The sequence below is a fragment of the Neovison vison genome, chromosome 6 (assembly GCF_020171115.1).
Source record: "Neovison vison isolate M4711 chromosome 6, ASM_NN_V1, whole genome shotgun sequence".
In the NCBI taxonomy this organism is placed as follows: domain Eukaryota; kingdom Metazoa; phylum Chordata; class Mammalia; order Carnivora; family Mustelidae; genus Neogale; species Neogale vison.
Window position 1 is genome coordinate 140,882,279 of NC_058096.1, and position 25,098 is coordinate 140,907,376.

General features: G+C 43.4%; 1 protein-coding gene across 1 annotated transcript in view; it reads left to right on the forward strand.

The window, feature by feature from the left end:
- Positions 1-25,098, forward strand: part of PLCL2 (phospholipase C like 2) — a 190,596-nt gene that overhangs the window by 133,665 nt on the left and 31,833 nt on the right. Inside the window, exon 4 of the mRNA XM_044252517.1 lies at positions 14,736-14,811. Within this exon, the coding sequence (XP_044108452.1) occupies positions 14,736-14,811 (76 nt within the window). The remainder of the gene's footprint in view (positions 1-14,735; positions 14,812-25,098) is intronic.

The window sequence follows — 25,098 nt, forward strand, 5'->3', positions numbered from 1 at the left end:
CCCTAGGGTATTTTAATGCCCTGGTTCCCATATTCACTTTCACCAGTTTAAATGATGATTTCAGAGGCTTTTCTTTCTCTTTTTTTAAAGTAATGGAATTGATGCATTTTGAATTTTCACCCATCACAACAGCATTCTACTTGTTCAGTTGGTAGGAGAAGCACGTGGGCCAGAGCTGGAGGGCTCCTGTCCTGGAAGAGCATTAACACTGACTGTTGACATTTGTTAGCATTTTGATGGTCAAGAACCTGCAGGCACTAGAGGAGGACATTGGAAGAGGAAAGTCAACAAAAACTTTTGCTCTGGCTGCTTGCAGTGCTCCCCAGGCAAGTTGGCTACCTCGGTGGGAATGGTGACCATGGCGCAGAGTTTTGTTATCCAGGAAACTGTGTAACTAGCTTACTTCACAATATAGTATAGTCCTGCTTGTGCTGCTTAGTACCGAGGCATTAAAAAATGAGCCAAAGAATGGAGTTTAAGTGGTGCTGCTTGTATCAGTTGAAGCAAGCTTCTCTTGTTGCAGAGAAGGGGGAATTGGGTGGAATTCCCAAGCAGGCTCTTTATGTCTCTGAAAACCCCTGGTTTCCTTTTACCCTTTCCAAGGAGGGAGCAGGGCTTTCTCTCAAATGATAAAATTCAGTCTGTGCTAACCACATTCTATTTAAAGCTGTCTCATCAGGGAAGGGATATAAAGGGTGCTAGAGGCGAAGATGGAACCTGTGAACCCCACCCCACCCCAGGGGGAATGGGAAGCCTGCTCTGAGGGCCCTCTGCAGCTTCCCACACCCTGCTTCTTTATGCTGTTCATTTCCTTCTCGTACCCTTTGCAGCTTGTAATTATATATTCGTTGGTTTGGTTTCTTTTTTCTTTTTCTTTTCTTTTTTTTTTTTTTAAGTTACCTCTCTCCCCTGCTGCTGGGTCGGAGCTCCAGGATGGCAGGGACAGTGTGTGTGCCCTGCTCACCATGCTGTCTCTACCACAGAACAGGTGCACAAGGTAGATCTATAAATGAGTAAATGAGAATGACTTTGATCTCCAGCACACAGATCGGGTGTTCTTCCTACCCTGTCTCTCTGCCCCCAAATGGCTACATTTTCTTGAGCTTGGCTGATTTATGTCATCACATGTAGTCTTCCCTGGGAGGGTTAGGTTTCGGGCTGGCCAGAGGATGGAGGTTGGGGCTGCTGCTCTTCCAGGCTTGGTACTAGATGGCAGTCCCCACATCCTAAGGCAGTGAGTGGAGCCTTTGTAATAGGTCCCACAAAAAGGGGAGGCCTGAGATGCCAGTGGGAGGTGTGGACCGGAGGCCAAAGGCTTGGGACTCCAACAGGTGGATAGAGGAATGCAGGCATGAGGTTCCCTTCCCCAGATCATTTACCTCTTCTTCATACTCTCAGATCTCCCCTACCTTTTGCCAGAGGACTTTGCTGTGTCTGAAGTTCCCTACTTAAAGATTCGTATGTTCTAAGAGGAAAATGCAGCAGAGGTGAGGAGTGGAGGGGAGAGTCCTAGTTGTTCACCCGGCTGGATTCAGTGAAGCCACCCTGGGATGGGAACGTTGCTCATATAGAGTGCAGTATCCACAGATGGATTGTCATGCGAGCTAATAGGTGGGCACAGGCTCCTGGTGCACCAAGCGGGGAAGTACTTGAGTCAGACAGCCATCTTCTCTCAGCTGTCCTACCCGCTTCATCGCTGACACTCACTGTCCCTGCTAAGTGAGCTGTATCACACTCCTGTGCTCCTGGGAGGAAAAACTGGACTCTCCTGGACACACACCCACACACACGCGCATGCATGCACGCACATGCACACTGCCCACCAGCTCTGACCCCACCTTGGGAAAGTCTTTGTCCTTATCTCACCTGCCATCGTGAACTAAGTTAGTGCACCAGGCATCCAGCAGAAGGTAATGCCCCGGTGTGTTTTGCCAGTAAGTACAGTTGTAGCTTCACACTGACCATCTGGGCAGGTGTGCGTGCAGTGTGAATACCCACGTGCAAAACAGCTCTCTCCAAAGACACCGTGACTAGAAATTGGGGGATGAAGGAGGAATTATACACCCCAGACTCTAGGAAGTATATGAGTGGGTTTTGGGGGCTGTTTTTTTGCTGGCAAAGAATATGAGCCCTGATGATGAGATAGGCCCTGCCTGGTGCTTATCCGAAGGTGTGACTGAGGGTGAGTCCACTTCTCTATCTGTAAAGTGGGCAGTTTCACCACCTCAAAGAGTACAAAATTATATGTAAAGAGCCCAGACCATAGTAAATTCTCAGTAAATGGGAGTCATCATCATGGTTATTATTAGTTTCCAAATGCTAGATACCTGCATTAAAACCTTTCTGTGTGTGTATCACTCCGAACTTCAGAGCACAGCTCTGCTGTAGAGAGAGCATGGCTGCTCCATTTCATAAAGGCAGGTTTATTTATTTTTTTTTTAAAGATTTTATTTATTTATTTGACAGAGAGAGATCACAAGCAGGCAGAGAGGCAGGCAGAGAGAGAGGAGGAAGCAGGCTCCCTGCTGAGCAGAGAGCCTGATGCGGGCCTCGATCCCAGGACCCTGAGATCATGACCTGAGCCGAAGGCAGCGGCTTAACCCACTGAGCCACCCAGGCGCCCAAAGGCAGGTTTAAATTACAAAGTGAAAAGCAGAAGATAAGGTTTAGGTGAGTTGTCTCTCTTCTCTGAAAGGGGAAGAGACAGGGGAACCCTTGAGTTAAGTGGTCAACACCCGGAACAAGTCCTGGATTTCTACCGTAAATATATTAGTACCTGGTCAACTGTGTTCTTGTCTTCCTTCTTGATCTGCAATTCCTGGAATACCGCGGGCACTTCACTGGGCTAAAAAATTAAATAAATAAATAAAATGAAAATACTGCTTTGCATTACAGAGAAACCTCCAATTGCTTTTTTCTCTTAACTAACATCTATACTTAGTTACACAGACCTGAGAGAAACTAATGATACCTTACAGTAAGGGTGTGATTGAATTACCTTCTGTTAATTAGGAGTTTCTAAATCACCTTGATCCCCTTGGAGAAAAGACTTGATATAAGTAGACAGTAATAAAAGTGGTACTATGTTTTATTCTAATTGTATCTTTTGAAATTCAATTAATGTTGTAATAATTGTTTTAAACAAGGATGTCGGAACTCAAAATGGTCCTTGGTGACTTGAAAGAGTTAATGTAGCATCCAGAAGTTCTTAATCCCTTTCCGGAAGTAGCTTGCTCACTGAATAATTGGGTTTAAGGAGCCTGAGTTCCCCATTCTTCTTCAGGGATGATTCTGGCCAAGTTTTAAGCCACTCTTTTTTTTTTTTTTTTCCCCCAATTTATTTATTTTCAGAAAAACATTATCCATTATTTTTTCACCACACCCAGTGCTCCATGCAAGCCGTGCCCTCTATAATACCCACCACCTGGTACCCCAACCTCCCACCCCCCGCCACTTCAAATGGAAGGGGAGGTGAACCATGAGAGACTATGGACTCTGAAAAATAGTCTGAGGGGTTTGAAGCCACTCTTATCAGTTCCTTGAGGACACTCCCCTCCATCCAAGGAGTAGGCTCTGAACTCACTGTCCTGAAAACTTCCGAGACTGGAGACCTAAAACAGCAGAGCGTTGCCCTTCTTTCCTTCTGGCTTTTCAGGCATTTACTAGAGGCAGAGGGAGTGGCCGGCTGTAGACTGTGTCCCCGCTGGACTGTGCCTGGCTGCCCCTCAGACGCAGCTGTAAGTCCCTTTGCAAGTTGCTGAGTCCCTCTGTCCTCCCATTCCTTCCTTCTACCCTGACGGCAGAGGCTGCTTGGACACCAGATGTACTTGGGTTTCCTGCTGCGTGTCATGCAATCACATTGTTGTTATAGTTTGCGAAAGCAGGAGATGCAGTTTCCAGTGTTAAGAGGCTGACATGACATGACCAAAGGCCTGGCGAGGATGGGGTTTGTGTGTGTGTCCCCTTGAAGCAGCCATGGTACCCAGTGACTCATCACGAGCCGTAGACTGCGCATTGAGTGTGAGAACTTTTAGTCTTCCCACAGTGATCGTGTAAACCTCAAGTAATTCTGTGTAGCACATCAAGTTATTCCCTGATGAGATAAGGCTCCATAAACTGGAGAGATGAGAACATTATTATAATTTAAATGCATTTGAGCTTTACAATATATGTGTTCTCCATGCAGAAAAGTACAGTACAGTTCATATTATTATATGAACTAATAGGAATTATTATATACTTTTTCTGGATAGTTTTATAATTCAGTGGAGTTCCTCTTTAGGATAGCTTAGGTTCTGTTTTGTTGCTTAATTTTCAACAGTTTTTGTTTCCTTGGAATATCATATTGTATAGGACCAACAAAAGCCCAAGAGCAAAACCAAAATTCTTTTTAACTTTGAATTTCTTTGTACTTCCTGAAGCTGAAACTATTCAGAAGTTTTAAAACTTTGCCAACAGTTTATAGTAGGATAAACATTTAAAATCGTATACTGGCTTTATAACTAATCTTTTGATCTGTTAGATCCCTAGGTATTTCCAGAGCCCTTTTCTAATACCCCAAGCTATTTTGCCTAGTGGAGCTTCTCCAGCTTCTGGTCTATTTAAACATGTTTGGGAACATATGGAGACCTGTAGTAATGCTAAACCCCAATTAATATAGAAATAGGAGTGAATTTCTTTTAAATCAGTGTTTGGTTATGGCTTAATAGTTTATTCAGTTGTCTACATAAAACAAAATTTTCTTCTCTGTTTTAAAATATGATTTTTGATAAGATAAATCACCCTGGTGCAGTTGTTGTTTTAATTCCTCTGAGCTCTGCCTCTGTGATTTTGCCTTTTTCCCCCCTTTTTTTTCAATCTTTTATTCTTCTTTGTAGCACTCCCCCCAAGCCCAGTTTTCTCTTTGCAGTGTTTTCTCTCATCTTTGCTCCTTTCTCCTCTCCTCCAGTGTAGCAAATGTGTCTAACTAAGGACTTCTAGCGGCTGACACTGGAAATGCCACTCAGAAATACCCACATGTGTAAACATTTGGCTCTCCGTATACGCTGGGTGCCAAGGAACTGGCAGAAAGCAAAAACCCAGGGCAATCACCTGGTTGTTTTGACTACATGATACTGTTTATTTTCATGAATTTTATACTGAATCCAAATTTTTTTTTAGGTAAGCACAGGAGAAACATATATTAGTCTGTGTGTAATAAGCATAATATCTTTGTCTTGTATTTATGTGGTGATTCACTTAAGAATCTGCAGTTTAATTAAAACTTAAGGTTTAGACGATTTACAGACCTGTATCCCTGGGGCTAATAATACATTATATGTTAATTAAAAAAATTTTTTTAAAAACCAACAAAATAAAGTTTATAAAAGAAAAAAAATACTTGAGGTTTAGTGTGTGAAATGTCACTCTCAGTGTTGTGAATGTCATTATATATTAACTGAAAGTGAGAAGTGGTAGATGGAGATGATGATGGTGGTAGAGGAGAATTTATGTCGTGTGAAAATTCAACTAGATACTTATGCATGCGATAACAGTTGTTGCTTACAGGATTTGATCTGAAGTTTAGTGCATAAGGGATTCTTGTTGCACCAATATTCAGATTTCAAAGTTATATAACAGGAGAGCCACGTTCATTCCTTAGGTACATACCACCCTAGCGCTGAAGTGACCTTTATGAAAAATCAGAGCATATTGAAAAGCTAGAGAATTCTTGGCTTCCTGAATGCAGACCCTGGGTCACTCATAATTTGTTCCAGATCTAGCACTTGGCATCTACTCTCTGGCAAAAAACAAAACAAAACAAAACAAAACAAAAAAACGGTTGTTAAAATAGTTGAGTACAGTGTGGAGGCAGGCTTATACAATGCGAAAACTATGCTTCGGTTGAATATCATAGAAACTGAGAGTTTAACTGGACTTCACAAAAAAATTGCAGGGGATATTTTGAAAAAAAAATCAGAAGGGTTTTGAAGTGCTCTCCCTTTTGTAGTCACTTTGGCTATGACACTTGTTTTGAAAATGCAAATTTATTTGAATGTGATGGCTACATTAAGGAATAGTTTTAACCTCACATTTTGTGTTTGGGTGTGCACAGTTTTGACTACAAGGAACACTGGTGGACACAGAAAACTTGACCTGGCTGACCTGCACGCTCACAGGCACCTCAGACAGCACCCAGCCCCCGCCAGTTCATGAGCACCTCTGGAGCTGGGCCCATCCCACAGCTCCTATTCCCCTACTTTCATAGCACATCACCCCCTCCACCTCGGGTAACGTACAGGCTGCAACCCTCAGAACACCCACTTCCCAAGCAAACCTCAGGTCTTTTCAAGGTCAGTTGCCACATGCTTTGCAGTAGGTTTGCGTTCCTTAACTCTTTAACATATGCAGAGAGGATCTATGACTCTTATTCAGTTCCTGTCTGTTTTTAATGTGTCACTGCAAAATTTTTGAATGCTCTGGCCCTAACCCCATTTTCCCCACAAACCTTGTGATTTTTATTGCATGGAGGAAATGCATGAAAAAATGTTTCTGTATACTGCAATGATTTTTAGGAACCTGCACATCCCATTATAGCAGATCTATAGGGACAATTACCAAATGCCCAAATCCAGAGTTCCCAGGCCCAGATCCACCCTCCTTCCAGAAACTCTCCTCGCACATCTGTAAACATTTAATATCCTTGTTCTGTTCCTTCCCCTCTGACCGCTCCTGCTGTGTGTCATACACCAGTTCTCTCTGCTTAAATTGAAGTGATTCTGGAGCATAACTATCACGCTTTCATCTCATTTGTCTTCTAAAATTCCTCCCTCGGAGATGTATATCTGTTTTCATCTCAGCTGCTACCTTTATGCAGAAAATCCCGATTTTCCAGTGCCAGAATTAGACCTCCACACACAGACTGCCTCCTTGTAGCCACCTACTCCGCTCTACTAAGGAAGAACTCCACATCCTAGAGGAGTGAACACATTAAAGACACCTTGTAACCTGTGAAATGCTTTCTGACCCACTGTGGGGTGTGTCTTATCTGTCCAGTTACCCGTTTAAGGGGAAAGAGTCTTTGGCTTGTCCCCTGTACCCACAGCAAGCCAGTCACTGAAACCTGCTCTGCCCCCTACACAGTCTCCCACTTTCATCCTTTCCCAACCCTTCTGCCACCTCCCATGTCCCCCCCCAACCCCCCCAACCCCTCCCCACCCACCCCACCCCGCTCTGGAGCTTTGGCTCCCTGCCTGCATCCTGTCCCCACCTTCACACCCCCACCCTGCGTTTCTTCCTGTTTCTCAGTCTCTTGCTCACAGCTGTGATTAGGTATCCCATCCAAACTGACCCTTCCCCGCTTTCCTCTAACCTGGTGGAAGTGCCTAGAGAGGGTAATGAGACTTGACATTGATTTACATCCCCACCACGCCTGCAGTGGGGCCCCAGATGCCCTAGCAGCCAGCTGTGCTCCTCTTTACGTGCTGGCCAATAACTCAGGAGTGGTTTTCATCTGGTAGTGCTATAGGTTCTTTCTGTAACTTTTCTCTTGTACAGCGTTTTTTTCTATACTTTTCTCTTTTGAGTTATATAGTGGAAAAATGTGGAAGTGGAAGTGAGGCTTCAAGAGGAAACTAAGACAAATTACTCTGGAAACCGTTTGTTGCACAGAAATTGTTTTTTTAGTGGCCTTGCTGGAAGGGATGATGACTGCACTTATTAATGACGTGGCATACCTCATCCCCTAGATGGGGACCAGCTCTCCACAGACTGTGGCTGCGGCCTCTGCCCACCCCCAGCTTTCCCCCCCTCACCCCCTCTCCCCATGTGAGCTGCAGAAGGGGTTGGAGTTAACTAGCAGGCAGCTGGGCAAGGACCGCCACAGGGATAGAACTTTGACGCTTCATTCAAGTATGTGATTTTCCTGTTATTTTCAGGTTTTAAAAGCTATCTCATATTTTCCAACAGTAACTCTCCCCTTGGTTCAGCTCTGGGACATCTTGCTGGACTTGGACACTTTACTGAAAGAAAATGTTACCTCTGAATTTTCAGTTTCGAAGTCATGAATCCCAGTATTCTTGTATTTGATTCTAAAATTTGTCAAAATTCTTAAAAACTTCTTTTTAAAGTATTAAAAAGAAAGGTGGTGTTATTAACTTAGAGAGACATGACTTTTTCAAGAGCCCAGAAGTGAACACCAAAGCTTACAGATTCCTTAAGAGAAGTCCCTTCTTCTCTGTCCCATTCTCAGCATTAGCAAAGTGACTCAATTTGTATGACTGTGTAGTGACAGTCCTCCGGTGACACTGAGCTTTAGAGACATCTGCACAGATAATTCTTACTGAGGGAAGAGCACTGCTTTGGACTGAATTGGGTGGTCTTCTGAAGACTTCAATCCTTGATTCATGTTTGCTGTTTTCGTATCCATGAGGCCTGAGTGGCAAGTCCTGCTGTGGTCCAGCGTGGTACCTGAAGCCACACCTGCCAGCTGGGCATTCGCTGGCCACCAAAGCCTTCCATGGATCTCCACGACAGCCTTGGAACCCAGGGGTGGGGGGGTACCATTCAGAGGTCGGGGGGCAGGCATACCGTTTCTCTAAGCCTGTTGGGCAGGTTTGAGAATGATGCTCAATTACTTGAGTTTGTTATATGTCACAGAGTCACAGAATCTGTGTCAAGGAACAAACCTTTTTTGTTATCTAGAAGTTCCCTTTTATAAGGACATTAGCACTTCTGAGACCCTGTAACTTCATTACAGATAGCTACAGCCAAAGCAGCAGCAGCAGCCATGTGTGAAGATGGGGACACACAAAGCCAAGTCTTAAGTGGAAGGCATTTTCAGCCTGCAGCTGAGGTCAAAGCAAGATAAAGGGAAAAATCTAGAACTCAAAATCTTATGATTAAACTAATTTCACCCGAGGACTTGAAATTATTGGCAAATTGTTTTTGTAATTCTCAAAATCTATGTTCCTGCGATGAAAGGAAATTCGGTGTTCTATCCAAAAGCAGACATAGATCCTTCTATAAAACTAGACTTGCTTATCATGAAAACATAATTTTCCTACTTGATGTGCAAATTTCAAAACATAAAATTAAGAAGCAGTCTATAGAAATCTAGTGATATAAAATATATTAGTATAGTAACAGTTCTCAGAACCATATTCATAAATGGAGAAGTTTGCCTTATACAAATAGAGGAGTTACTTTCAAAACAGAATATTCTTACGAAAGGCATTTCTGGTTTCTGTCTAGCTTAATAAAATATGAATTTTTTACTTGAATTTTTTACTTGAATTTTTTACTTTAGTTGAAACATTCTGCTTTTCATCTGCTTGAGTCTTGTATTAAAACGCTAATATATATGTATATATTAGAGTTGATCAAATTTATGAAATGGGTTTCTGGGCTATGTTAAATTCATAGATTTTCCTAATGCATTAGTCCCAGAAATTTAGGGAGTTACTGGTAACTGGACACTAATAGAAAAACTATTAGCAACAACTACACAAAAGCATCTTGTACTTCATAAATAATATGAGCTGTCCTCGTGGGAAGTTACCAGGGTTAGCAGCAGGATGATCTCATTGCTGAGGCAAGACCCATAGCTCTGTGTTTACAGGGATCAATGGAAACACATTTGCATTAATGCAAATGATGCTTCTAAAGCCAACAATTCTACTGGCCTTTATTACATTGACATATTCATGTAATATATACAGAGAAAATAATGTAACTTAATATAGTTTCTCACTTTGACTCATCTGTTGATGTCACTCCCCATGTATTTGCTGTTGTCTACTCTGAAATGCTTGTTCTAGTAGCTTCATATTAAATGTGAATGATTTCTCTATTATAATGATGAATTTTCTAAGTGAGCCAAGCAAATAGTTTATTGTTGTCATTTTAAAAGAAATGTTTTCCCAAAGCACTTTACAGAAAATATTTTTAAAAAGACAATTCTCGGGGTGCTTGGGTGGCTCAGTTGGTTAAGCGTCTGCCTTCGGCTCAGGTCATGATCCCAGTGTCCTGAGATCGAGCCCTACGTCAGGCTCCCTACTTAGCAGGGAGTCTGTTTCTCCCTCTGCCTCTGCCTGCCTCTCTACCTGCTTGTGTTCTCTGTCTCGCTCTGTCAAATAAATAAATAAAATCTTTTTTTTTTTTATTTTATTCATTTGTTTGATAGAGATCACAACTAGGCATAGAGGCAGGCAGAGAGAGAGGGGGTGGAGAAGCAGGCTCCCTGCTGAGCAGAGAGCCCAATGTGGGGCTCGATCCCAGGACCCTGAGATCATGACTTAAGCTGAAGGCAAAGGCTCAACCCACCGAGCCACCCAGGTGCCCCAATAAATAAAATCTTAAAAAAAAAGAAGACAATTGTAGGTGGAAGTCAGTAGTAGAGATTATACCACCTACTGTGTGTAGCACCTGTCAGGTGTTACTAGATTCCTTTCTGCTTTTGTATGTCTTTCCGGCCGGAATGCCCTTTCCTCAGCTTTCCTTGTGCAGTTCTACTCCTGCAGCAGGACACGTCATGGTGCTGTGGAAAAGCAGGGGCTTTGAGGTCAATCAGAATGCATTGTTTCTTAGTGGCAGTCCCTTTGTCTGTCTAACCAGAGGACCTTGGGGAAGCAACTTAACTCTCAGGCCCTCAGTGTTCACACCTGAAACACCAACACTATAAATACCCACCTCCCGTGGGTTTTGTGAGCCTTAAATGAAATAGAAGGCACCAAGGACACACCTGATGCAGAGGACGTGTTCAATGGCTTTCATTTTGATTCAGTCAGTCAACACTGGTACTATTTATAATCACAGCTTGTTATAAAGCTGCAGACCTCGGCAGAGATGGGCCCCCACTAGATCTAATGGCCCTCCCCATGTTGTCTGTGCTCCCTCCGTGCCATGTGCTCTGCATTCAGTCCTAGCTGTGAGCTAATGAAGCAAGACTGCAGGCAGCTGGGTGGGCAGGCAGGACGGTCCACCACCCGGCCCTGCCCTCTCAGCCTGCGCTGGGTGCACCGAGAGCAGCCCACAGCCCAGAGAGCTTGCTGGGGAATGCCCAGTGGGGTTCCCTCACTCAAGGACAATTTATGCAAATACTGCAGGAGTTGAGGATTACTGAACTCACTCTCTGGACAAGAACTATAAACTGTTTACTATACATTAACGTAAGTACCCACCCTAACTGTAAATATGTACCCTAAAACTATAAAAAGACATAAACTGGCAGTTCCTCCTCCCCACGGAAGTGGTGAAAACATTTAGTAACAGGTGTGGCAGGATGAATCATCTCTGCCAAGGTCTGGATGTGCTTTCTTCCTGCCTTCTCGAAGTTCTGCTGATTGTTGATTGTGGTGCCTGACCATCTCTGAGGCTGGGTCCCTCTAGAATACCCCTCCAATAGGGTCTGCAAAACCTGCGTGGTTGACTTCCAGACCTGGGAGGAGTGGCTTCTCGCTGTGTTTGCATTCTCCTCCCTGGTGGAGTTGCCCCTTCATATTTGATGTACTGCTCATAACTAAGGGGGAGAGTGTGTGCTCAAGTCCGGTCCGCAGACAGATCATCCGTGGGTCGCCATGACACTGTTCTGGAACCCGGTCTGGATCCTGAGGGAAGAACCAAGCAGCCCTCGGAGGTCTTCGAGGACAGGTTTATTTAACGCCAGTGGGCTCAGAGGAGAGTGATCTCCAAAGGTCTGAGCTCCGACCACAAGCAAGGGGGGTAATTTATACACTTCCACTTCTGCATACTTGGCACTTTGGGTGTGCCTGCGAGGTGGAGCAGGGAGAACCGGGAAGAGCCCTGGGGCAGGGACTGGGGCTCCCCTGCTGGCTTGGTGGGCCATCTTAGGACACAGATTTTTCCCCTTCCACACCACCAGTTACTCCCCCACTAAATAACCCGTCTGCCTACTGTGGCTTAGGCGGATTTAACTTTGTCGTGCCCAGTAGCACACAGGCTACAGTGGCAATGCCACATCTTGTTGTGATGGCTTTTTGCCTGGAGTCCTGGGTCAGCAACTCTTCCATATTCATCTGTAGCACTTAATTCAGGGGCCCCCACTCAGAGGACCTCAGTGAAGGATTGAGCCTTCAGGAGTTACAGAGCATCCGAGGCCGGCGAACTTCTCTCTCCAGGCCCTTGAAATGGATGTACTGGCCTTAAACTTTGCATGTATTTTATAAACTGAAAGGTGCTTAACTGTTTAACCTTTGTTGACACTTTAAACTGGAAGAGGTTTCTAAGAAGAATGTGACTTGTTGTTTCTCTCAGCTTCATCACACCAGGCTTTGCAGGTAAAACTACAACTAGTAATGGATGTTTGAAACATTGCCAGTGAGGCGTGCTCGTCCAGCTAATCTTGCGCTGCCAGAAAACGCTCTGCCAGGCCCCCTGGATCAATGGGGGAGTCCATGGTCACATCCCCTTGCGAGTGCCTTAATGGCGTGTCCTTTCATTTACTCCTCACAGCATTTTGAAGGTAGTGTTTTATTAAACTCATTTTATAGGTAGGAAATTATGGCTCATGATTTTTAATATCCTGGTATGGATGGCAAAGCTAATGAACAGCAGAACCAGGATTTGAGCCCATCGAAATCTGTGCTCTTTCTGCCCACACACCTTCCCTGGTAAGGGTGTGTTCCGATCACCTTTCCCCCACAGGTATGCGGGAGCCCATGCCTAATGCTGTTCTGTTCTCCTACATTCCTGCTCTTAATTGCTCCTTGTCCTGCCCATCTTCTTCCTGACCAGGTTCCTTTCATTGCTGGTATTTTTTTCCCACCTTTTTCCTATTTGCATGATGGAGGCACAGTTAGCTAGTTCTTTGATAGTGGGTTGTGACAACCACCATCCTTGCTTAAAGAAGTCCCTGCTTCTGGGGCGCCTGGGTGGCTCAGTGGGTTAAGCCGCTGCCTTCGGCTCGGGTCATGATCCCAGGGTCATGGGATCAAGTCCTGCATCGGGCTCTCTGCTGAGCGGAGAGCCTGCTTTCCTCTCTCTCTCTCTCTCTCTCTCTCTCTCTGCCTGCCTCTCTGCCTACTTGTGATCTCTGTCTGTCAAATAAATAAATAAAAAATCTTTAAAAGAAGTCCTTGCTTCTTCATATCTGTCATTTTGGCTTGACATCAAAGCTGAAAAAGGTTACTGATGACGGTATGAACCTTTTCAGTATGCAAATGATGTCATGGTATGAAGGACTTTATATCAGTGTAATTGAGCTCTTTATTCATTTTTATCATTGCCTGTTCAATATGTCAAGCTATGAAATAGAATATTTTAAGTTACAGGCATGACTCAGATCTTGAAGAATGAATGTGAAAATACTGAATTCCAGAGTGTGAGTTCTTCCACTGGAATATAGGCTTCTTGAAGATAGGGGCTATATCCTGTATGTCCCTGTGTCCCCGGTCCCTGCTTTGGGCCATGGATAGTGAATGAAGGCATAAATGAACGCCTGTGTTGGCCTTAAACCATTTGGTGTTCCCTGTAATTCTCTTAGAAGGATAGACAAGTTGATAAACGCTGTGTGACTCATTTGAAGGACCTGGTGCATTTAAGAGGCACATTGATTATGCTCTGGTTTGTAATTCGTCAAAACAGGATGTTCCTTCTTTGAATTTTACAAATAATCCAACCTACATATATTTGGTTTCTATAAAATAATGACTGTGGCAGTTAGTATTAAATACTATAAAGAAAAACAAAGTAAAACAAGCATCATAATGGTACCCAATTATGGTACAATTTTGGTACAAAAAATGGCTATCCCATTTTCATAGTGATTTTAGAGCCAAAAGGACTACTTCAGACAGATCTTTCCCTAACATTTTGGTAAATAAAATAATCGATCAGCTGTGCCCTTATCCTTTTCCTTTTCTTTCTTTCTTTTTTTATTCATTCAAGCTTGCCTGCTAAAACAAACACATATAATTTGGAATAAGAACTCAAAATTGAATCTTTTATTTTTATTTATTTTCTTTTCAAAATTAAGTCTTTTAAGATCATTGCTAGGAACACTAAAAATACTAGTTTGAGTGACATCATTAGTGATGCATTAAGTAAACACTGTTTTAAGGGGCGCCTGGGTAGGTCAATTAATTAAACATCTGGCTCTTGATTTTGGCTCAGGTCATGCTCTCAGAGTTGTGAGATTAAGCCCTGCATGGGGCTCTGTGTTCAGTGGGGAGTGTGCTTGACTCTCTCTCTCCCTCTCCCTCCGCCCCTCCACCCTGCACTCTCTCTCTAAAAATAAATAAATAAATCTTAAAATAAAATAAAATAAAATAAATGCTGGTTTTTGATCCTCATGGTAAGTTTTAAACTAATTTTCAGATGAAGGCATTTTAGCTGAAATGAGTAAGGTGTGTAGGTGGCAGAGCTCTCTGTAAGATGCTGCTGAAGATTTTGTTAAAATGAATGACTGAAAATATAACTTAAAACACAGATCAGATGTGTATACATATTTATTTGTAGCTTCTCACACTGAAACCCCATTCAGCATTGACACAAGGTTCAAATTCAGTGTCGTACAAGCCTAACTATGAAACACAATACTCCCAGTCTGTTCAAACCACTACTTGGAAGGCAGGATTTTTCGTTTTGTACATACACATTTGGACTGAGTCAGGGAAGTCAGATTAAAGAGTGTTTTGCCTCAGCACCTCAGCCTGTTTGGAGAAGAGAGCCCCCTGCTCGTGTATAGACAGGCACTTGGTCGTCAGGTGTAACCCTGTGTCTGGGTCTTCCCTTTGCAGATGATCCAGTCCCTCAAGGCCGTGATTGAAAATGCAGATGCTGTGTATGAAAAGATTGTACATTGTCAGAAGGCAGGTAAGTGAAAGTTTATTTCTTCTCTTTAAAATGAAATTTGTAGCATCCTTATTTATGTCCTTAAACTATTTTGTCTTTTGCTAGAAACTATATCCAGGAAATCAGACGAAGAATTATTTTTCCATTGCTAAAGAAAATACTAATTCACTGCTTCTCAAGCCTGGATAACAGACTCACTTGGGGGAAGCTTTTAAAATATACTGACACAGTCTGGGGTGTGGATGAAAAATTCCTAGCTGTTAAATGTCCCAGGTGTTTCTGGTGAGCAGCCAAGATGGAGAGCTGCTGCACTGACCTCCTTCTCCTCAGCTTGCCCTATGCTGCTGACCCCCCTTTGTTCCCCCCATGACCTTCCAGCAGGCGGTGGGAAGGGTGAGTGGGGCTTGAGCAGAGCTCTCTCTGCTCTAAGTTCTTAGAAAGGAGAGTGGGCATTGGTTAGAGCCTCTTGACACTTTTTAATGCACTGGCATGTTCAAATGCTGATGGATTCATCCATTTAATATCAAAATGTTATACCAGACTATAAAATGCTACCATCTGATGAATTTTAGCTGAGATAAAACCAAAAAAAGTGTTCTGCATTGTACTAAGATAGACAAAATGGAATTCTTTCAATTTTCCTATTTTGTTAGGGCATCAATTTGGAAGTTGTTAATATGGAGAATATTTATAATGAATAAATAACAATATCTGTCCTTAATTTCTAGGATTTCTGGTTGCTATCTTTTTTTTTTTTAAGCCTTTTTTTATTTTTTGTAATCTCTACACCAAGTGTGGGGCCCCAACTCACAGCCCTGAGATCAAGGGTCACATATTCTTCCAAATGAGCCAGCCAGGCGCCCCTGGTTGCTATTCTTTAACATCAAGGGATTATAAGTACCACTTAGTCTGAAAAAAAAAAATCATCTCTTATCTCAGAAATGAACTTGTTAAAAATAGATCAAAGACAAAGATACATGTGACAGTTTTCTTTTTTGGTGTTTATCGAAGGAACATTCACATTAGTGACTAACCAACACACGAAAATCCTCATCTTGTTTTATTCATTAGCAAAGTGATCTTTCTACGTCTAGTCCTTTCTGGGCTAATACTCTCTACAACTGCAACTAGAATGAGATACTTCAAACACCATTTTTATCCCGTCAGTGTTGTACCAAAATTATCCAGTAGCTGACTAGAGTGTTGTATCAAATCTAAGCTTCTGACTTCCCATACAAGGTTATCTACTAACGGGCCAGCCCATTTTGAGAATGCTTTATAAAATTTGTTAGTTAAATCATCTGTTCATTGATTTAATAAATATGTTTTGAACTTCTGCCATACCAAAGGTACTTGTAAGATGTACTTGTAAGAGCTATCACATACCAAAATATTAAAAGTAAGCAAGATAGTTGTTTGCCTTCTAGAACTTTTCAGTTAAGCAGGAGATTATGAAAGTAATCACACATACTCGAATGTATTGAGTACTTTCGCTGTGTTACTTAGGAGTCTGAATTTGGTTGGTGGGGCAGTGGGGAGCCATTGATTTTTTGAGCAGAATAGAGAGAACTTGAGCTTTAAGGTGATGATCTGTGTGCAGAGAATTTTCATGGGCAGAACCCAACTGGGAGGCTGCTGGGAACAGTGAGAAGGAAAGGAAGAGAAGTGACGGTATGTCCTTTGGACAGCCTTTCCCATTTCTCAGTGTGTTTTTCCTTAGTCAGATTTTCATAACCCTCTCCTCTGGTAAGACTTCTCTCCCCTCCTCCTGGCCAGTATGTACATTTCGTACAGACTTTGGTCTCAATGGTCTTCCAGGAGCCCTTTGTGATTGCAGGAGTTACGTCACCTAACCATTCTATTCAGCCCTGCAGAATGTGTTTGGTTCAGCTCACAGAGCTTCAGTGACTGTGTGTTTTATTAATGTGTTCCCTGTCCTTCTAACAGGCTCGTGACCTCCTGTGCCACAGGCTTGCATGTTGAGATCTCTGTATTTTACCCATGGCACCTGTTCTCACATTCTACACAGGGTAGTAGAGTACTGACTAAATGTGATTTCACTTGTACGAAGTACTCAGTTCTAATCAGTTCATGTATTGTCATGAGAATTGTGGACGGTTAGAATCTGAAGCTGCATTTATCGGACAAAAAAGAACTATTTATTAACAATTAGAGTTATTGTCAGTTCTTCGTGACTTCATTGGTTTATGAAATGTGACTATTTCTAGCATAATGCAGCTTTCCGTTGTTGTTCTATTGAATTTCACTGAGGGATATATTTGCTTGTATTTAAAAAGCTGAAGAGTGTTGCCTATTAAGAACTTTGCTTGGAGGGCAAGCAGGAATAACCACTGTGTAATGGTGCGGGATGCTCTGGGCTGGAAGGTCCTGAGAAGCACAGAACGATTATCTTTTGGTTTCACAGCTACTGCTGACCGCCTACACAGCCCTTCTGTTATCCTAAGTGCTTATTTTTAGAGTCCTTGATCTTTTGTTTCTCATGTTTACAGTTATCGGAAGGGCATATAGTCATTAGTCATATGAAGAATTGCTAATTTGTATTGGCTCAAAAACATTTGCATGAGATTTTACTTCTGATAAATAATTGCTGTTCTGCTTACAAAACCTTAATCTGACAATGACACGATGAAGATACAGGTACCCAAGCGCTATAAGCGAGGATTCTTTTAGAAGCATTTCAAACTTCTAAACCCAAATTTATATTCTTCTAGATAAACTTTCATCCAAACAGCTCCATGAAATATGGAATCACGCAGCCACCTCCAGCCCATGTTCAAAAGCATGCCCAGTTCGAACAGGTTCAGACTCCCAGCTCTCTGGGTTTGTTTTTTTTTTGAGATAGAAATGGGTATTGCTCATGGTGTTCTTAGGGAGAGAGGGGGTAAGGCAAGAGAAGAATGCTAAGAAGTAAAGACCTCCAGCCAGGGTGGGCTGGGATCCTGCAGACCTTGGCAGGCCAGACACATGGCCCGAAGTGACCCCCTTGGGGAGGACAGGGCGAAGGAGATGAGTGGTTCAGGCAGCCTGCAGAGCCCGTTCTTTTAAGAGGAGAATATTGCAGCACAGGGCTGGGGGGTCAAAGGGACTTCTTTATAAGCAAATCATGTCCCTAAAATTAGGAAAGAGCCCCTGGAGAGGTAAAGAGGAAGACCTTAAAAGAAGAAACAAGGAGTAAGGAGGGAAGAAGGGAGGAGGGCAGAAATCCAGGATAGTTGTGACCAACTTGACCTTAGAAAGGGGGCTGGACCCCTCTACTTCCCAGACACTCCAGATAGCTGTGACATCGAGAGAAATTCCAAGGAGGAGAGGACCGTTTTCCGTTGGGCAGGTGGATGCGGACATAATGCCATAGGAGGGCACCAGCTTCGGGAGTGAGAGAGTGGAAGGAGGGCCTCCGGACAGGGGCAGAGTCCAACGGCCTAGTACCAGTGGAGGGACAGGTGGCATGGAGGGGAGGGGAGATGCAGGAAGGATGGAGGGCAAGTGGGTCTGGGCCAATGCCTGAGTGAGAGAGGGGTCAGTCAGATCTGGCGTGGCTGTATGCGCATGAGCGTGCATTTACAGGATCACACGTGAATGAACACACTCTCACTTTCTCCTAAACCTAACACATGCTTGTGTTTCCAAGACAGGGCAAAGGAGGGGAGCACAGGCAGGGGAGCAAGACTGAGATCTGTGGAGGGGGAAGCTTCATAGGAGTTCTTCTTTAAAAAGTTTACAGAAGGTGTGGCGCCTGGGTGGCTTAGTAGGTTAAAGGCTCTGCCTTCAGCTCAGGTCATGATCTCGGGGTCCTGGGATTGAACCCCACATCGGGCTCTCTGCTCAGCAGGGATCCTGCTTCCCCCTCTCTCTCTCTGCCTGCTTCTCTGCCTATCTGTGATCTCTCTCTGTTAAATAAATAAATAATCTAAAAAAAAATAGTTTATAGAAGGTGATAAAAGGGTAGCCAGCTTCTTTCTGAGGATAAGTCTTTTCCACTATGTATTATCTATCTCTCTTTTGCTGACCCAAAATGGCAGCCTATCTTTGAATTTTAATTTCCTCTTTGGTCACTGCTTTGATCTGCTTCGTAAAGGATAGGAAGATGAAGTAGAAGGAAACCCAAACTGCCTTGCTTCAGCGCGTTGGGTGTTTTTTATCTGGTGAATTTAATCGGAGAATAATTTGCTCTCCAGAAAGGTAAAAGAAGTCAATGACTTACTTTTTATTAAAGACAGTGAATTAACACACGCACTTACTTTCCCCTCCCTTCTGAACCTCATTAAAATGACGGTTAGGGTTTGTTGGGTTTTTTTGGTTTGTTTTGTTTTTTAAGGCACAAGTCCATCAGGACAAAATGGGAGGAACAACATTTTGGAAACTGAAAACTACCCGAACAAGTGGCAATTGGCTTAGGTGGTGCAGGAGAGGCGAGTTGGAGGCTGGCAGCGGGCACTGCATGCAATCTGATTTATTCTGCCGGCCTTGCCTACCCCCCGCCCCCCTACCTGCGCAGAACCTGGGGGCACCAGGTGCCTCTCTGCAGGTTGGGGTGAAGGTGGGGATAAAGAGAGAATCATCTGAGAGGGGAACTAAGGAGCTGTTAGACCGCAGATGCCTGGGAGACAGCATGTGTCCTGACAGCAGAAATGTGAAAATAACAAAATTTTCATCCTTCATTTGGGGAGTTGAGTAGGTAATGTCCAGGAAAAAAAATGGAACATTATCATCATGTTACTTAGAAATATGGACATAAACACTAAAACAAGATTCAAACAACTAAAGGGGTCGAATATAACTACTTCTGGAAAGGGGGAATGGGTAACAGCAATTTGGCTCTTTAAACTATGTACATAATATTGATAAAAATTAAATTACTAATAAATCTAAATTTCATTTAAATGACTAAATTAAACAACAGAAGAAAGAAGGAAGGAAGGAATCAAGGACTAGAAGCTGTCCCAAGAATCCCTGACTGAGAATGTTCCAGGAGAAGGCATGGGCCACACTCCCCAGGTGTGGGGACAGTATTGAATGATTAGGTGGGGTTTCTGCCAAGGAAACCCACTGGCATCGTGGGCAGGCCCAGTGCACAGGTGACGTCCGGGTGCTTGGGTGGGCGACAGCCTAGTTCCTCTTCTGGCAGGAGAATTGATTCTACCCTCTTTCTGAATGACGGGGGAAGATCAGGCTCTAAATGAAAGAAACCCCAGCCCTCCCCAGAGTTATTTAAATAGAAGCCCCTTTTCTAAAAGCTCTAAGGGATTCTCATGCATGATAGGGTCACATCATTACCTAGTGAAGTGGGATGTAAGCTAAATTTCCAAATAATGAAAGCTTTTGTTACCCTTCGTTTTAATTCTTTTAATGGAACACTTTCTATAACAGATTCTGTAGATCCCTACTTCCTTAAACTTGCTTTACCAAACATAATTTGAACTTTCACGACTGAGGGTCATTTTGAGAGGCATCTGTTATTATCTTGCAGTTTAATGTCCCCCAGTCCCCCAGGAGCCCGTATGTTACTAGAGGACCCCTAACCCACTCTGCCTGCTCAGATCCTGTTCCAGGGTTAATGGTTTATTCGTTACTTCCATTCAATTTTCACTTCCTACTGCTAATTTGTACTGTATCCGACTGCCTGTTAGTACACCGACGCTTTTTTCCTTTCTAATTTGCTGCTTCTAGTCTGCTGAGCAGTTGGCATCTCCCCCGTGGCCAGGCTTGATAGATTTGTCTCACTAAACGCAGGTGAGAGCCTGACGCTCTCCCACTCAGAGACAACAAGCAGAGCACTGGGCCAGGCCTGCGTGTCCTGCATTTGATTGCTCCTTTTTTTATTTTGCAAACTCGTCGGATCTCAGCGTGTTCCTAGGAGCTGGGGTTACCAGAGAAGCAACCTGTCACCATCCGTCACTTGCTTGGCTCACATCAGTGTCTTACCCAACACAGTAAACATAAAAGCAGCCGTTAAGATTTATCCTGAAAGCACCTCGCAAGTTTGCAAAAGGAGACCTGTTACTTCTGTTTTCATTTATGTCAGAGAGTTTCTCACCTGTGTCTGACAGAAGTAAGAGGTTCTTCCCTGGGGATCCAGAGACCTGTGTTCTTGTGCCTTGTGTGTGCCGTTAGGTTAGTCACTACCCCTCTCTGTCTCATTTTTCTCCTGAGTGACACTGAAGTATGTGATTCCCTCCTGGTGCCATGCAGGTGCTGAAATGCAGTGACCTAAGATCAGTCGTCTAATTAGCAATTTTGGAATGGCTTGCTTACAGTTACTTAAAAAGATACAAGATTAAACAAGCAGCCCCATCCATTGGCATGGGGACACTTAAGTTGCAGCCGCTCCACGTGAGTTTCAAGCGGGGAAGTTAATGCCTAACATTGAAGATGTAGAGTGACCTCTCTGAGTGTGAGACTTGACCTGGAGGCAGACCGCAGAAGTCCTCCAGGACGCTCTGCATCTGTACTCTTCTTAAAGAACGGAGACTGGGGGTGCCTGGATGGCTCAGAGGGTTAAGCCTCTGCTTTCAGCAGAGGTCATGATCTCAGGGTCCTGGGATCAAGCCCCGCATCGGGCTCTCTGCTCAGTGAGAGCCTGCTTCCTCCTCTCTCTCTCTCTCTGCCTGCCTCTCTACCTACTTGTGATTTCTGTCTATCAAAGAAATAAATAAAATCTTAAAAAAAAAAAAAAAAAAGAACGGAGACTGAATTGACAGTTCCTCCCCCAACCACTTCATTTAGCTCGGTTAGTGAAGGCATGGGAACCCAAGAAGTTGCAAGTCTGCCCCACCTGCCCTTTTGTTCCCCCAGAAGGAACCTTCATTGCTGATCAGGGAGAGTAAAGAGAATGATCACAAAGGTGACATCTAGGCCCAGTTCAGGACAAAAAAAATTCAAAATAAGCATCTGGTACTTAGAATCCTCTGCCTTACCACACTTTGCCATCTCCTGTGCCTGCCACCCTGTCACATTTTAAGATTCCCACAACCACCATCGTACTAACTGAATTCCTCCTAAGTGTGGTTCAAATCTCCTGGGGATGCTTGTTTTAAATGCCCATCCCTTTGCCTCACCACCAACAGTGAATCTGAGGTGATAGAGCTCAGGAATTTGCACCTGAATGAGGACATTCAGGTTTTTGAGAACCTCTCTTTGGAGGGTGGAGTGGAGCAGGCCCGCTCTGGGGTTCACACTCCACAAAGGGAGAAGAACTCTTCAGACACAGACATGTACTTGGTCGTGTAATTGGTTGGCAGCCAAGTTGTCTTCTCCAGGGGTGGATCCCTTTTTCCTAACATGCCTTTCGTGGGTGAAAGCTCTCCACAAATGAAGGGGAGGGAATTTGGTGGGGAAGCTTGACCTTCCTGAGACACCTGTCCTGTGAGCAAATCCTAAAGCTATGCTTTCTTTTCACTTCTTCCTCCCTCCTCCTTTGTAAACCCACAGAGTCTAAAAGCATCACTTTTCATTTAAAAAGGAACTCTCTGGGTCATCTCCATAGGAAAGGGGTCAGGCTGCTGTCAATTCTGGCACTCCTATACACTTTTGTTTGTTTGTTTGTTTGTTGCTATTGTTCTATTACACTCATTTATTAAAGCTTAGAAGAACCACAATTCAAATAAAGTTCACAAATAAATCGTCTTTCTCAGACAAATACCAGACGCTTATATATATGTGTGTACACCTAATTGATATCTTTGGGTCTAAAATAAATAGTCCCGATGATCTCTAAGGCTTTTTCAGCTCTGAAATTTTATGGTCTACAAGTCTCATAATATATAGAAATAAGGCATTGTAGTGAGTAAAAGTGAACAAATGCGTTCTAAGAATGTTTAAACAATATTTAGAGATATGTCTTCTTACAGGAATAAGGAGTTTAAAGCAACTTTAACCTGTATTCTTTCATTACAGGTCAGTCAGTGCCATGTCAAAAACATGTCATTATACATGTTAACATAGGATAGGAAGAACGCAGTTATGCATTTGCAAAATGTGTTCAATGACAAGATATGCTTATTATTTTTTAAAGTTGCAAAAAAAATTAATAATAATGAAAGGACTTGAAGGAATGCAGGATCCATGGAGGCAGAACAGAAGGAACAGGGCTTTCTATGTGGGCCGAAGTGTAGAAGGCCTCATTACTGAGCTGTGCTTTCTGCACACATGAAATATATCACCCTGGTCTAAGGGAAGTACTTGCTTCTGGAAGCAGCAGAAATTAGGTTTGGAAATAGAGCTTGCTTCAAATGATGGAAGCCTTCTAATTCAAGGATTAAGTATTTGGGGTTGCCTTTCTAGACCAGCATTTCTCAAAACTTGATTCAAGGAACACTGGTCACGCTCCTCAGCAAAGGATCTCATCATCAACTTTTCATAACAAACTTACTCCCCTTTGGAAATTCTCAGTATACATTACCGTGCTAAATATCCTCCAGTTTAACTCAGCGTGTCCTGAACTTATATTCTTATAAAGCCCTTGTTTCGAGTTCTGTCAGTGTCTTGAATGCTTTAGGAAACTGCTGTAGATGGTGGGGGTGCAAAATAGTTTGGGACAGGCTCGGGGAATCATTGATTGACTTATCTCTGCCCTTTGCCCTCCACATTCAGAAGCTCCTCCCAGCAAAGGAATGTGGATGCTTGCAATGTAAGAACAGGAAGGAGTTGACCATGAAGACCTATGTCAGGTCTGGTGAGCATGATCACAGTAGGGCATCACTGCTATAACAAATACCACGGACAGCACTGTTTATAAACAACAGAAATGTATTTCCCGCAGATCTAGGGGCTGGGGAGTTTCAGATTATCATGCCAGCAGATTTGATAGGTGGCGGGTGATGGTCCAGTTCCTGGTTGGTAGATAGCACCTTCTTGCTGTGTCCACACGTGGTGGGAGGGTCTAGGGAATCCCTTTCCTAAGGATACTAATCCCATTCATGAAGGCTCTACCCTCACGACCTAAGCACCTCCCCAAAGTCCCACTTCCTAATACCATCACACTGGACATTAGAATTACAAAATATAAATTCGGAGGAGGACACAAACATGCAGACCTTAGCAGATAGTCCAGTGAAAAAAGCTAGTAAGCTGTTGAAGCAGCTATAATGAAGCTTGGGATGGAGTCAGGCTTACAGACAGAACTGGTGTATCCATATGGAAGAGTTACTTGCTTGGATGAGTTCTCTAAGGAACAAGGGGTTGGGAGGAAATATGAAAATCCAGGGACATGATTATGAACCCCTAATTCAGTACTGGTTATTTTACTTTAACCTCAAGTTGTAAAAGCATTCCTAGCACACCTGATACCAAGCAGTTGGCTTACTGTGTTTTCTTGCAACTTGAATATAAACTCCTTGGGGGAGGAGTTTACTTATCTCATATCCCAAACTCTGACAGCAGTGCCTAGCATTCAGCAAATATATGTTGAGTTGAATTGATGTTGAATGCTGCACTCATTGATCATTCTTATTTACCAGACACTTACAAGGTCCTTACTCCCAGTGTGACAGAATCGGGGGACTTTGTTCCCTGTTCCCAGGGGACTTGGGCAGAAGTTCCAGAGACAGGCCTGTAAAGAGAGCCCCACTGCACAGTACTTCACACGGTAGCAAGAGGGCACACCCTCCACAGACCGCCCTGCGCTCAACTCCATCTTGGGTGATCAGCGAACCAGATCTCAGAACAGCAGCTTAGTCCTGCAAGTGGTTTTCTGAGAATAAGGCAGGTCGGGACAGAAATTCCAGGCAGGCAGACAGGAGGGCATGTGCAGGGTAACACAGGACGGCCCATGCCAGCAGTGGCCTTGACAAAGACAGGAGCAGCAACTGTGGTTGGAGGTACGAGCAGGGACGGTACAAACCCGGAAGCCTGGACATAACCTTGAACGACAAGGAAAAACTTGATATATCAGTACTGCATAAAAAGAATTCTATATAGCAAAAACTATCAGAAGCAAAGTTGCAGCAAAAGCTATAAACAGAAAAAATGTAAGTGATACATATCACAAAGGACTAATACTCCTGCTCTGTGAGGAACCCCTCAAATCAGTAAGAAAAAGGCCAATAACCCGATATTCTTTGCAAAGAATTTGAACATAGTGCGTGATAACAGAACCCAGAAGACTGAAAACAAAATGAAAAGATGTTAGGCCTCATTCGTCAAAGGTGAGGAGCTGTTCCAGGTACGGGGAATATAGTCATGAATAAAAAGTCTACACCCCTGCCTTCGTGAAGCCAAGATCTAGTTGTGGAAGATAGAAAAGAAACGAAAAGCAAATAGATAAAACATTTAGGTGTCGGGCAGTGGTGA